Source organism: Protopterus annectens, chromosome 5.part0 (assembly GCF_019279795.1).
Source record: "Protopterus annectens isolate FY-2018-M chromosome 5.part0, PAN1.0, whole genome shotgun sequence".
Taxonomy (NCBI): domain Eukaryota; kingdom Metazoa; phylum Chordata; order Ceratodontiformes; family Protopteridae; genus Protopterus; species Protopterus annectens.
Genome location: NC_056735.1, coordinates 1,121,397,616 through 1,121,411,239, shown reverse-complemented (window position 1 = coordinate 1,121,411,239; position 13,624 = coordinate 1,121,397,616). Strand labels below are relative to the sequence as shown.

At 42.9% G+C, this 13,624-nt stretch overlaps 1 protein-coding gene across 1 annotated transcript in view; it reads right to left on the bottom strand.

Moving 5' to 3' along the window:
* Positions 1 to 8,729: 8,729 nt before the first annotated feature.
* LOC122802331 (N-alpha-acetyltransferase 50-like) overlaps positions 8,730 to 13,624 on the bottom strand; it is a 5,836-nt gene continuing 941 nt past the window's right edge. The window contains exon 2 of the mRNA XM_044071971.1: positions 8,730 to 8,967. Coding sequence (XP_043927906.1) covers positions 8,730 to 8,967 — 238 coding nt within the window. The remainder of the gene's footprint in view (positions 8,968 to 13,624) is intronic.

The window sequence follows — 13,624 nt, the reverse complement described above, 5'->3', positions numbered from 1 at the left end:
ATACTTTATTGACACCATCGCTAAACTTACTACCATCTTCCCACCCATCAACACAAATCCACTAGTACCACCATTAGTACATTCCTCTTGAGATCCACTACCTACTTTCTCACTCTCACCTATACCCACCTCCACCATCCAAAAACTCCTTCATAAACTAAAACCCTGTACCAACGCCCCAGATAACTTACCTTCAGAATACTCACAACTGTCAGCCTCCTCGATTGCATACCCCTTCAGCATTCTCCTCAGTAGGTCCATTCAGGAATCATGCATACCTGATATCTGGAAAAAAGCATTTGTTCTCCCACTTCATAAAGATGGCAACAACTCTAACATCTCAAACTTCTGGCCAATCACCATTCTTTCCCCCATCTCCGTAAAACACCAAATCCTCTTCTCCACTCAACATGGCTTTAGGCCAGGACATAGCACTAACACTGCCCTCATTGCCTTCTTGGATACAGTGAATAGAGTCTGAGATGCTGGCTCCTTAGTCTCTGCACTCTTTCTTGATCTGTCAAAAGCTTTCGACATAGTTTCCCACTGCCTTCTGCTTACTAAACTCTCCAACCTTGGCCTATTTCCCCCTACCTTACAGTGGTTTACTAACTATCTCAGCAATAGGCAACAGTCTACTATATGGCAGCACTCTTCTTCACCTTTTATCAATACAAACACAGGTGTACCCCATGGTTCAATACTGGGTCCCCTTTTATTCACTATATTTGTCAATAACTTTCGCACCACTCTTACCCACAGTACTGTTATCCAATATGCAGATGACTCGACTGTTATCTCCTGTTCTTAATCTGTCACTGCACTACAGCAGCTTTCCCAAGAGGCATTTACTGCTACTGAAACCTGGATGTCTCAGAACCATCTCGCCCTTAACCCCCAAAAAACAAAACTCTTAATATTTACCCCCACAAAATCTAGCCCTGTTGACAAGTCACTATTCTCTGTTCGCTTCCAAAACAACACTGTCATTGAAGTTGTCTCAAGTACCAAATTGCTTGGTGTCATCATTGATGATAAACCAACTTTTGTCCTTCACATCTACAGCAATATCAAAAAAAAACATCAAAAGCTAGGATCCCTTTATAGGCACAACTATTTTCTTAGCCTCTTCGCTGAAAAGGTACTTGCCTCATCTTTCCTGCTTCCAACCCTCTTATATGGCGCCCTCATCCTCACCAATCTATAGTCCTCCCTGAAAACAAAACTAGACTCATGCTACAATAAAGTCGCTAAATTTCTTACTAATGCAGAATTTTCCACACAGCACTGTTCCTCTCTGCACCAACTAAATTGGCTCGACCCCCCTCACTATCTCACTTATCAACAACTAACTACAGCCCATAAACTTATCTACCACCCAGCAACCTGCCCTTCCCTCTCCTCCATACTAACCATGTAGCATCCTAATTGACACCTCAGGTCTGAAAATAAAATGTTACTGACTGTTGACAAACCCAAGCTCTCAACCGGGTAAATGTTGTATTATTTTACTGTCTCTAAGTTATGGAATAATCTCCCTCCTTCACTCAGGACTACCAGTAATCCTGCTTCCTTTAAAAAATCCCTCAGACTACATCTATCCTCTCACTGGCTATGCACCTGCACCCCAACAAACAACCTCAAAACCTGACTTCATTTAATTACTGGTATTTCCTTTCCTCTTCTCTACTATACTTACTCCTTCTACTATCACTCTGGGTTGACTTTTCCCTCCTTTAGCACATCTGTTTCCTTCTACTCTCACCCTGAAGCTAACTCTCCTCTGCTAGAAATTCTGCATTTACAATTATACTTATGTGTTATTTGAATGTATTCTATTTTTACTTCTGTGCCTATACCATTATTGCAAACAATCTCACTGTTGTTCTTATTTTATTGATTGTACTACTACCTCTCGACATACTTTGTTTTTGTGTGTTAACATTTCTTCGTATGTAATAAATGTGGAGCTTTTCTCCCCTGGCCTCCACTGAAAATGGGCTCATTTAGTCCCAGTGGACTTTCCCAGTAAACAAATGCAATAAATAAATAAATAGATATGAAAGTGGTCCATTAGAGCAGGATCCTGGGATGATTAGTACGACAGACCTGGATTACTCCTCAACAGTCTGCAGAGGACCAAGTACAGGGATAGAGCATTTGAGCCAGTCTGCATATCACATGTTGGGAAAGCCATGTATTCCCTTCCTTTGTTGTATGACAATTCAGCAGTTAGTACAGACTGTTTTTTTGAAACTTATCTGTGCGCATAACCTGTAAAGACACAGTTGTTAATGTATATAACATGTTCATATGCTGAATGATGGTCTGAGTACATACCCACACATTTCTCAAGTGAAATTATGTATTTGTATTTTATATCAGAACCTGAGTAAAACACATGCTTTCTCTTTCAAATGACTCCGTTTGATGATAACATTATTTCCTTTAAAGTCATATGTATCAGAAGTCATCAGCACAAATAGGACACCCATGGGTCATGGCTACTTATGTCATAACTGACAACCCATTAATTTTTGTCAAACCTGCTCTTCCATTGTCTCTTTCAAAAAGTCAGGCACATTCATTTACATAGAAGTCCCAGTGTCTGCAGCTGGCATTCAAATGGAATCATTGGCATTTCCTTGAATACCTCTTCCTTTCTGTTAGAAGCAATGAGGGTCATTGTTATTCTGGAGCATTTCTCCCCGGGCCTCTGCTGAAAACAGGATCTGTGGAACCTAGTCGGACTTTCCCGGTTAACAAATGTTAAATAAATAAATAAAAATAAATAAATATGCAACTGCCCTTACACATTAGTCTTTCAGTAATCATTCAGAGATGTGCACTTTGTGTTACCTTCACTTCAGAGTTAAAACAAATACCTTTACATTGTCTGCCATTCAGTTTTATGTTACTTTTTTCATTTCAAGTTGAATGCAGAGAGCATATTTGTCACCTCCACAGGGTGCTTTCCCTCTGAACTTCAATACTGCCTTTGATATGCATGCGCTTACTCCAATGCATCTTTCTTACTTATTTAGAAGTAGTGCATTTTTGATAAATGAGTCATGAACAGTATGCTGTATGTAGTTGTATGTCATTGGTCCACCCAAATCATTAGTTTTATTTCTTTACTTATTTATGTACTTGTTCACTTTTTATGTTTTGCAGTTCATCTGAACACAACAGATAAAATATACTCTATAGAGACTAGATCAGATATTCAGAAGGCATGCACGTCTGTTATTGCTACTCTGGTAATCTCAGTGAATGCAATAATAGAACTTTCCAATTGTACATTTACAAAATGTAAAACTAATTAGATAAAGAAATCCAGTATGTAGCAAAAGGTGTGGAAGGGAATATAAGAAAGGAAGGGAAAAGCATACAAAGTGAAATAATGCAATACATACAAATGTTAAAAAGAAAGCAGTTGCAAGTACATTTGACACCGCAGTCCCAACGCAATATAATTTTCATCGTGTTACCCTGCTGCAGTCATCACACTTGGGTTATCCTGTCATCAGACGGTCCCGCAGTCGGCCGGATTTCCAAAGTCTTGGTCCGACGTCAGTTGCTGTCGCCTCATCCCTGACATCAGTGCGCCAGGGGTACATATATTGCAACCGACGCCATTTTCTTCAGTCTTTCTTGCCGCGCGATGCCCGAAGCAGAAGCAGTTCGCAAGTGCCGGTCAGCCGACTCCTGAGATTTTCGAATTCGAATTTCAGACCAAAGTCTTCTATAAAGCTAAGTACCCCGTTGGGGAAACTTTTCTTGCCTCAGACCGATGTCAGAAAAAGTTAACAATTGTATTTCTTGTGGGAAGCAAATACCTCATAAGGATTTTCATTCTTATTGCATACCTTGCCTAGGCCCTGATCACGACGTCACTTCTTGTCGTTTTTTGTGCTAGATTTAATAAACGTACTATTAAAAGACGATTTGATTTCGAACGACACTTTTTTGGCAGAAAATTTAATTATAACATGCCGTCAGAGCTACTGACTACCGGCGTGCACAAAAAACGCAGGGATAAGGATCGACAGCCCAGGCCTAAGCCCGATTCCGAGGCCTCGGTTGATCCGGTCTCCGGTTCTCCGGTTATCAGTGAGGCTCCGACGCAGCCTCTGACTACCGCAGTTCAGGAACCCGAGACCGCTACGGATATTTTGACGGAATGTACTAGGCCGACGCAGCCTTTTACTTCAGGCCCTACCGACGATTTACCTTCCAAGGACGTTGGTACTTCTGAAACGCCATTGCCTTCTGAAGGCGTTTTCAGACCGACGACTCTTATAGTCAAAACGTTTTCCAAATCGAAGACTCCTTCCAAATCGAAAAAGGTTTCACTTCAGTCTCCTGTTCAAGGCCTTATGCCTAAGAAACAGATGCTCAAGATGGCTGAAGATTTGATTTCTCTTATCAAGGGTTCTCAGCCTCCTCCTGACAAAAGGCCTAGACAAGAGGAAGAATCTGCTTCCTCTGAACAACTGTCTATTTCTTCGGATTCCTCTGAGGACCAAGACTATTCCTTCTCTCTTATGAAGATTCTGATGCTGAGGACTCTATTCCCTCAGCTTCCCCTCCAGAAGATTACTCTTTGGGGAAACTTTACACACTATGAGGGAACATTTTCACTGGGAAGGTCAGGATTACTCTGATTCCAAGAAAAGGCTCAGAGAGTTTCTTTTACCCCCCCAACACAGACCTCTAGCCATCCCTCCTGTTTTGGACATTGTGGATGATGTCTATTTCATATGCTTAAGTATCAGCAATTTCTGATCTCTCAGTTAAAACAAAAGATAACCACCCTCCCTCAACAATCTGAATTGAAAGAAGTACAGGATTTGTTGCACGCCACCGAGCAGGTGGGCAAACATACCTTACAATGTGGGTTTGATTCTTTAGAGGCCTCCTGCAGAGCAGCTGTCACTGGATCAGTTATACGTAGGCATGACTGGTTAAAGGAACAAAGTCTGCCTGATCATGTTAAAGCAAAACTACTAGATGCTCCCTTACAGCAGGATGTTCTTTTTGGTGTTAAAGCAGAAGAAGTTTTAAAGAAAATGGAAGATAAGGCAAAATCAATGCAGACAGTCAAAGATTTCTTACAGGTACAACCCCCTCGCTTCAGCAGAAACTGGCCAACAAAAAATTGGTCCTTTCCAGCCACTGACAGGCCTCAGAGGGGTAAATACAGGCGCCCAAGGGGCAGAGGACAACCACAAGCTCAGTATAAACCTCGCCAGTGGGGCACTCCAACCCAGAAGGGAGGAGAAGACAGGTCTCAACCCACCAGAAGGCAAACTCAATGACTTGCACCTCAGCTGGCCAAACAAAGCTCTTTTGTCAGCCCCCCCAGGGGGAAAACTAGCACTATTTGCAGACAACTGGCACATGGTCACAAAGGACAAATGGGTCCTAGACATAATTTTACGAGGATACAAATTCCACTTTCACACCTTGCCAATAAGAAGAGGAATGCCAAACCTGCCACAAAATCAAAGGGCAGAGGCTCAAAAACAAATTACAGCTCTCATGGCCATGAGAGCCATTCAAAGGGTACCAACTCAAAAGCAAGGCCAAGGATTTTACTCAAGACTCTTCCTAGTACCCAGAAAAGAAAATGCTTGGAGACCAATTCTGGACCTTTCAATTCTAAACACTTACTTACAAGTTCCCAAATTCAAGATGCTAACAATACAGCAGCTACTTCCCATGTTGGGCAAGGAAGCATGGCTGGTCACGTTGGACCTCAAGGAGGCATACCTGCATGTCCCTATCAGACAAAGTTGCAGAAGATACCTCCGTTTCATTGCAGGTTCAACCCATTATCAATTCTCTGCACTGCCCTTTGGCTTATCTACTGCGCCCAGAGCATTCACAAAATGCCTGGCACCAGTAATTGCATACTGCAGACAAAGAGGAATTCAAATATACCCATTCCTGGACGACTGCCTCATCCAAGCAGAAAGAAAAGACATTCTTTTACAACATCTGGCTTTTGTGAAGCATCTACTAAATTGTCTGGGGTACACAGTAAACGAAAAGAAGTCAAAACTAGTACCCTCACAAAAAATGACATTCCTGGGTGCCAGCTTGGACACAACGGCCCAGAAGGCTTATCTTACACCAGACAAGCAATTACAACTGACTCAATATTTCAAGACAATGGCAACAAAGACCCAATTAACTGCAAGAAAAATTATTCAGGCTTTGGGCTTCATGGCATCTTGCATTCTGATAATACCATTTGCAAAACTGCATATGAGGAAATTACAATGGTACCTAAAAGGCATATGGTCTCAACACATCCACAGCTTGGACACAGTGATATCTCTCATTCCCTGCCTTCAACAGGAATTTCTATGGTAGGCAAACTATCACAACAGATGCTTCAGACTATGCCTGGGGGGCACACATGGCAGGGCAATGCATTCAAGGCCTATGGACTGCAGAACAAAGAAAATTGCACATAAACCAAAAAGAGATGCTAGCTGTACAGAAAGCTCAGACAGCCTTCAAGGATCTACTACAGCCTGGACAATTGGCAATAAAGACGGACAACACCACAGTAATGTGGTACATAAACAAACAAGGGGACACACATTCCTACCCTCTTTGCAGGCAAGCAATAATCTTATGGAACACAGCTCTGGCCTACCAAGTCCAGTTACAAGCTCACTTCCTGCCAGGACAGAAAAACACATTGGCAGACGACCTAAGCAGAAACATCAAAGATCCCCACGAGTGGAAGCTAGACCCACAAATATTTGCAATGATAACTCAAAGATGGGGCCTACCAAATATAGACCTGTTTGCCAGCCCACAAAACTACCAGCTGACAAAATTTTGTACAAGGACATTCCACCATCAAGCTTGGAAAGTGGACGCTCTATCCTTCAGTTGGAAAAACCTGACAGCATATGCCTTTCCTCCATTACCTCTTCTCACAAAGGTTCTTTTGAAGGTCAAAAAGGAGAAACCTCGACTGATTCTCATAGCCCCAGATTGGCCACGCCAGCACTGGTACCCGCTATTGAAGAATATGGCTCACAGCCCACCATGGATATTGCCTCAAATACCTCATTTGCTCATGCAGCAAGACAAGCAGATTCTGCACAGCCAGATCAAAACCTTAAACCTGGCTGCATGGCAAATCAATTAAGCAGCTAACCAGCCCCTCTTTCACAAGCAGTACTGGATGTTATTCTAGAAGCCAGGAGGCCAAGCACCAGGAAGGCTTACTCGGACAAATGGAAAAGGTTTTCTGCTTGGAACCAAGCTAAAGGCCAAGACACAACTCAGCCTCATATGCCTCACATTCTGCAGTATTTAGCTGAGATGTTGCATAAAGGACTTTCCTTCTCCTCAATTAAAATCCATGCTTCAGCTATTTCAGCTCACTACAACACGAATCCAACTTTATTTTCAAATCCACTCCTAAGGCAGTTCCTCAGAGGGGCAAAAAACATTAGACCACCTAGAAGAGCTCCTACACCAACATGGGACCTCAACTTTGTTCTGGAAAAACTAATGCTACCTCCCTTTGAACCAGCTTTTTCTGCAGACCTACAGTTCCTATCTTGGAAGACTGCCCTGCTCCTGGCAATAACTTCTGCTAGGAGAGTTTCAGAATTACAGGCACTTACGACAGTGGAACCTTTCCTCATTTTTCATCAAGACAGAGTTTCTCTACGAACTAATCCTTTCTTCATGCCTAAGGTGGTTTCCAGTGTAGCTTTAAATCAAACCATCCATCTACCCACTTTCTTCCCCAATCCACAGAAAAAAGGTGAGAGACTCCTGCATTCCTTGGACATTCACAGGCAGCTTCGATACTACTTGGATAAAACTAAGGCTTTCAGAAAAACTGACCAGCTCTTTGTTTCCTATGCTACAGCTTCTCAAGGGAGGGCCATATCCAAGCAAACCATTTCTAAATGGATAGGCCATTGCATACGATTCTGCTATACCCATCATGGGAAACCAGTTCCTCCTACCATTAGATCCCACTCTACCAGGGCAACAGCTACCTCTACAGCCTTTCTCAGGGGGGGTTCCTACCAAGGAAATTTTAGAAGCTGCAACTTGGAGTTCTGTACATACCTTCATCAAACACTATCACTTACCTCTTTATTCTAAGTCCAGGGCAGGCTTCGCCACTGCAGTTCTGCAGGGCCTCATTGCCTCCTCTAACCCTCTATAATGCCTCCACCCTACCTTAGCTTTGGGACTCAACCCAAGTGTGATGACTGCAGCAGGGTAACACGATGAACATAGTACAGTTTTGTACCTACCATAAATGTAGATGTTCGAGTGTTCACCCTGCTGCAGTCCAGGTTACCCTCCCTCCAACCCCTCTGATCTACTGGCTAAATCTTTGCTATGCCTTACTGATGTATTTGCTTATAGCTGAAGGGTTTTTGTGTTTGTACAGTGTTCTCACCTTTTGGTACTAATTTGGATCACCTTTTTGGGGGCACCTGACATCTGGGGCAAGAAAAACTGAAGAAAATGGCATCAGTTGCAATATATGTACCCCTGGTGCACTGACTTCAGGGATGAGGCGACAGCAACTGACGTCAGACCAAGACTTTGGAAATCCGGCCGACTGCGGGACCGCAACCCAAGTGTGATGACTGCAGCAGGGTGAACACTCGAACATCTACATTTATGTTAGGTACAAAACTGTACTTTTTCTTGTGTGTATGTGTGTGTATCTATATCTCAAAGCCAAACTTCTGATAGAAGACTATTGCAGATTCATTGCTGATCTGAACATGTAAATAAATCTTGTCAAAACTTCCATCTTTCTCACAGATGTTTAGGACATGATTCAGCATTTTCGTCCCTATTCCTAATCGTCTGTAAGGTGCCAAACAGCCCAATGTCATGATGTAGAGCCTCTTCTGATTCAGAGAATGGTCAACTCTAAGGCACACAGTACCAACAGCAATATTTATTTATTTGCATGAATGGGCATGCCTTCGCTAAAGGTTGGGCATCAGGCTGGCAATGTGGCACCATAAAAATCGACTACCAATTATTAGCGGACCGGAGTTCCGCTGTGGGGACCCCTAACCGGGAAAAGCCGAAAAGAAGGGTTCATAGATCAGTACTAGGCTTATTGCCTTTGTTGGCCATTTTAAGCCTAGCCAATTACCTCATGTGAGAATCAAACCCTGCACCTTGTGTCTCCAAGGTAAACACCTTAACCATTGTGCCATCCTCCCACCCTATTTATTTGCAATTTGTTAACCGGGAAAGTCATTTGGGCCGGAAATGAGCCCATTTTCAGTGGAGGCCCGAGGGAAAAAGCTCCATATACAAATATTACAAAGCTATATCAAAAAAGTTAACAAGTACAATACAATTTTCAAAAACTACTAAAACACAGTAACATATAAGACAAAATAATAACATTTGAGCAAGGTGTTGTAACAAAGCTTCTTTTTCTTTTGGCTGTTCCCATTAGGGGGTCGCCACAGCGGATCATCTGTTTCCATTTCTTTCTGTCCTCTGCATCTTGCTGTGTCACACCAACCACCTACATGTCCTCTCTCACCACATCCATAAACCTTATCTTAGACCTTCCTCTTTTCCTCTTACCTGGTAGCTTCATCCTTAGCATCCTTTTCCCAATATACCCAGCATCCCTCCTCAGCACATGTCCAAACCAACGCAATCTTGCCTCTCTGGCTTTGTTTCCAAACCGTCCATCCTGGGCTGACCCTCTAATATACTTATTCCTAATCCTGTTTACCCTCATCACACCCAGTGCAAATCTTTACATCTTTAACTCTACCACATCCAGCTCTGACTCCTGCCTTATTTTCAGTGCTCCTGTCTCCAACCAATATAACATAGCTGGTCTCAATACCCTCTTGTAGACCACCCTTTCACTCTTACTGGTACTCGTCAGTCACAAATCACTCCTTACACTCTTCTCTACCCTGCCTGTACACTCTTCTTCACCTCTCTTCCACACTCACCATTACTCTGAACTGTTGATCCCAAGTATTTAAATTCATCCACCTTCACCAACTCTACTCCCTGCATCCTCACCATTCCTCTGTCCTCCCTCTCATTCATACACATATGTTCTGTCTTAGTCCTGATGACCTTCATTCCTCTGCTCTCTAGAGCATATCTCCACCTCTCAAGGGTTTCCTCAACCTGTTCCCTACTCTCACTACATATCAGAATGTCATCTGCAAACATCATAGTCCATGGGGACTCCTGTCTGATCTCATCTGTCAACCTGTCCATCACCACTGCAAATAAGAAAGGGCTCAGAGCTGATCCTTGATGTAATCCCATCTCCAACTTAAATGCATCCGTCACTCCCACTGCAGATCTTACCACTGTCACACTACCCTTGTACATATCCTGTACCACTGTTATGTACTTTTCTGCTACTCCCGACTTCCTCATACAATACCACAACTCCTCTCTAGGCACCCTGTCATATGTTTTCTCTTAAGTCCACAAAGACACAATGCAACTCCTTCTGATCTTCTCTGTACTTCTCCATCAACACTCTCAGAGCAAACATTGGATCTGTAGTGCTCTTTCCTGGCATGAAACCATACTGCTGTTCACTAATAATCACCTCCCTTCTTAATCTAGCATCTACTACTCTTTCCCATAATTTCATGGTATGACTGACCAATTTTATCGGTCTGTAGTTACTAGAGCTCTGCACATCACCCTTATTCTTAAAAATCTGTACCAAAACACTTTTTCTCCACTCCTCAGGCATCCTCACTCTTTCCAAGGTGTTGTAACAAAGCATTGAATGAAATTAAAACACAAGTATTTTGGAGTACATAAGTATAATTTGGAATGCAGGCACATATGTACTCATAGTTTCATGAGGTGAAAAGTAGAAAGAAGTAGAGGACAGTAGAACAGTGAGAGGTGAATAGGTTGAGTTATGAGAAAGTAAAAAAGGCGGAGGGAGTGGAAATGAAATGAAGGGAGTCAGTAGCATGAGTTTTGAGAAAGGAAAAAAAAAGATGGGGAGCAGAAATGAAATAGAGGGAGTCAGGTGGGGTGAGACCATGAGCAGTCCCAGTGAGAAGAGAGATGGGAATGGGGCATGGTCTTGAAGGCGGAGTGGTTTTAGGTGATTAGAATGTGCGGGGTAGTGAATTCCATAGATGAGCAAGGGAGAAAGATAGGAGAAATTACCCTGGCACACATAAGGGTTTGTACACTTTGAGAAGGTTCTGATTACTGGACCTGAGTATTCTGTCAGGATGACGCAAGGTGAGTATGGAGGAGAGGGAAGGGCAGTTAATGGGCCTAAAAATGAGTTTGTGAGCAGCTAACAGTTGAATGTAAGAGAGATAGTCGGGGAGTTCCAACCAGTTCAAGGAGTGGAGTGCATCACAGTGGTGGGAGGAGGATTTGGTCCCGGTAGCAAATTTAGAGATTCTATTGTAGCAGGATGACAGTTTTGAGTTCAGGGAGGATTGAGGGTTGGTGAGGAGAGGGGCTCCATACAAGAGAGAGGGGGTGAGGTAGGAAATAGAGAGTATATGTTTGTATGAGGGAGTGAGATAACGGCTGTGATGTTACAGCATTCCGAACTTTTGGTGTGTTTTCTTAATACTAGTTTGTATATGAAAATCAAACTTTAAATGTTCATCAAGGATAACATCTAGAAGCTTTGTATAGGAGAGAGTTTCAATGGGAATCTTATTCTGACTGACTATGGAGAATTAATTTTTATTGATAGAGGTGTTTTTAGATGGGGTAAAGATTACGATTTTGGTTTTGGATGCATTGAAAACAAGGTGATTATTCAGCATCCAAAACTCGGTATAAGAGAATATCATTGAAGTATGCACGTTTGGCAAGTTCTCCATACTCTAGCACAGGCATGGGCAAACTACGGCCCGGGGGCCACATGCGGCCCGTTAAACGTTTTGATTCGGCCCACCAAACTTGAAAAAATTTAATAAATTAACCTTGTTAATGTTTTATTTCCCCTGCAATTCTGATGTTTCCTCACTAGATGGCGCACTCTAGATATATTGGCTTTGTTGAGGTGAAGCGTAGGCCTATTACTCCACGTTTGCACTTTACCCTTTGACCCACCGCCCCTCTATGAAGATGAGCGGACCCAAGAAAAGGAAAGTGGACAGAGAATGTCGAGTGTTCAATAAGGAGTGGACAACTAAACATTTTTTCACTGAACACCGATCATCTGCTGTTTGCCTGATATGCCAAGAAACTGTGGCGGTTTTTAAAGAGTATAATATTAGCCGTCACTTTGCCACAAAGCACGCTAATTATGCTAGCAAGCTCTCAACAAAAGAACGGGAAGCTGCTGCTGAGAAGGTGGCAGCTAATTTGAAAGCTCAGCAAAGTTTTTTTCACCGTCAAACTGCCATTCAAGAGTCAAGTACCAAGGCCAGTTTTATGCTTTCATTCAAAATAGCAAAGGCCAGCAAACCACTGTCTGAGGGCGAGTTTTTAAAAGAATGTATGGTAGAGACAGCAGGTATTTTGTGCCCGGAGACCAAAGACAAATTTGAGAAAATCAGTTTATCACGGCGGACAGTGACTCGCCGTGTGGAACTAATAGATGAAGATATCACCAGCAGATTAAACAAAAAGGTGAAGTCATTCACTTTTTATTCTTTAGCACTGGATGAAAGCAACGATGTCAAAGACACTGCTCAGCTCCTCATTTTTATCTGAGGAATCAACGAAACTTTTGAAATAACGGAGGAGTTTTTGACAATGGAGTCTCTGAAAGGACAAACACGGGGAGAGGACTTGTTTGAACGGGTGTCTGCTGCCATTGAAAACATGAAGCTTCCCTGGAGTAAGCTTGTTAACGTCACCACAGATGGATCTCCGAATTTAATGGGAAAAAACGTTGGCCTGCTGAGGAGAATCCAGAATAAAGTGAAAGATGAAAACCCTGACCAGGATGTCATTTTCCTCCACTGCATCATCCACCAGGACTCTCTATGTAAATCGGTGTTACAGCTGAATCATGTTGTGAATCCTGTGGTGAAACTCGTCAACTTCATACGCGCACGGGGACTTCAGCACTGTCAGTTCATTGCGTTCCTGGAGGAAACTGATGCGGATCACCAGGACCTGCTTTATCACTCCCGTGTCCGCTGGTTGAGTTTGGGCAAAGTGTTTCAACGAGTGTGGAAGCTCAAAGAGGAGATTGGCGTATTTTTGGAGCAGCAGGGGAAGACTGATGAATTTCCTGAGCTGAGCAACAAGAGCTGGATGTGTGACTTTGCGTTTGCTACGGACGTATTTTCACACTTGAATGAGTTCAACGTGAAACTGCAGGGGAAGGAGCAGTTTGTGCATGACATGTACACAAACATGAAAGCCTTCAAATCCAAGCTGACTTTATTCTCCAGGCAGATTTTGAACAAGTCATTCACTCATTTTCCTAGAATAGCCACGCTGAAAGAGGCCGGAGCAAAAGTAAAGAAATACAGTGAGTCACTGGATGCACTGCACGGAGAATTCTGCCGTCGGTTTTTGGATTTCGACAAAATTGACAAGTCACTTCAATTGGTGGCCTTTCCTCTGTCACAAGACCCCGAAACAGCTCCAGAGGAGCTTCAGCTCG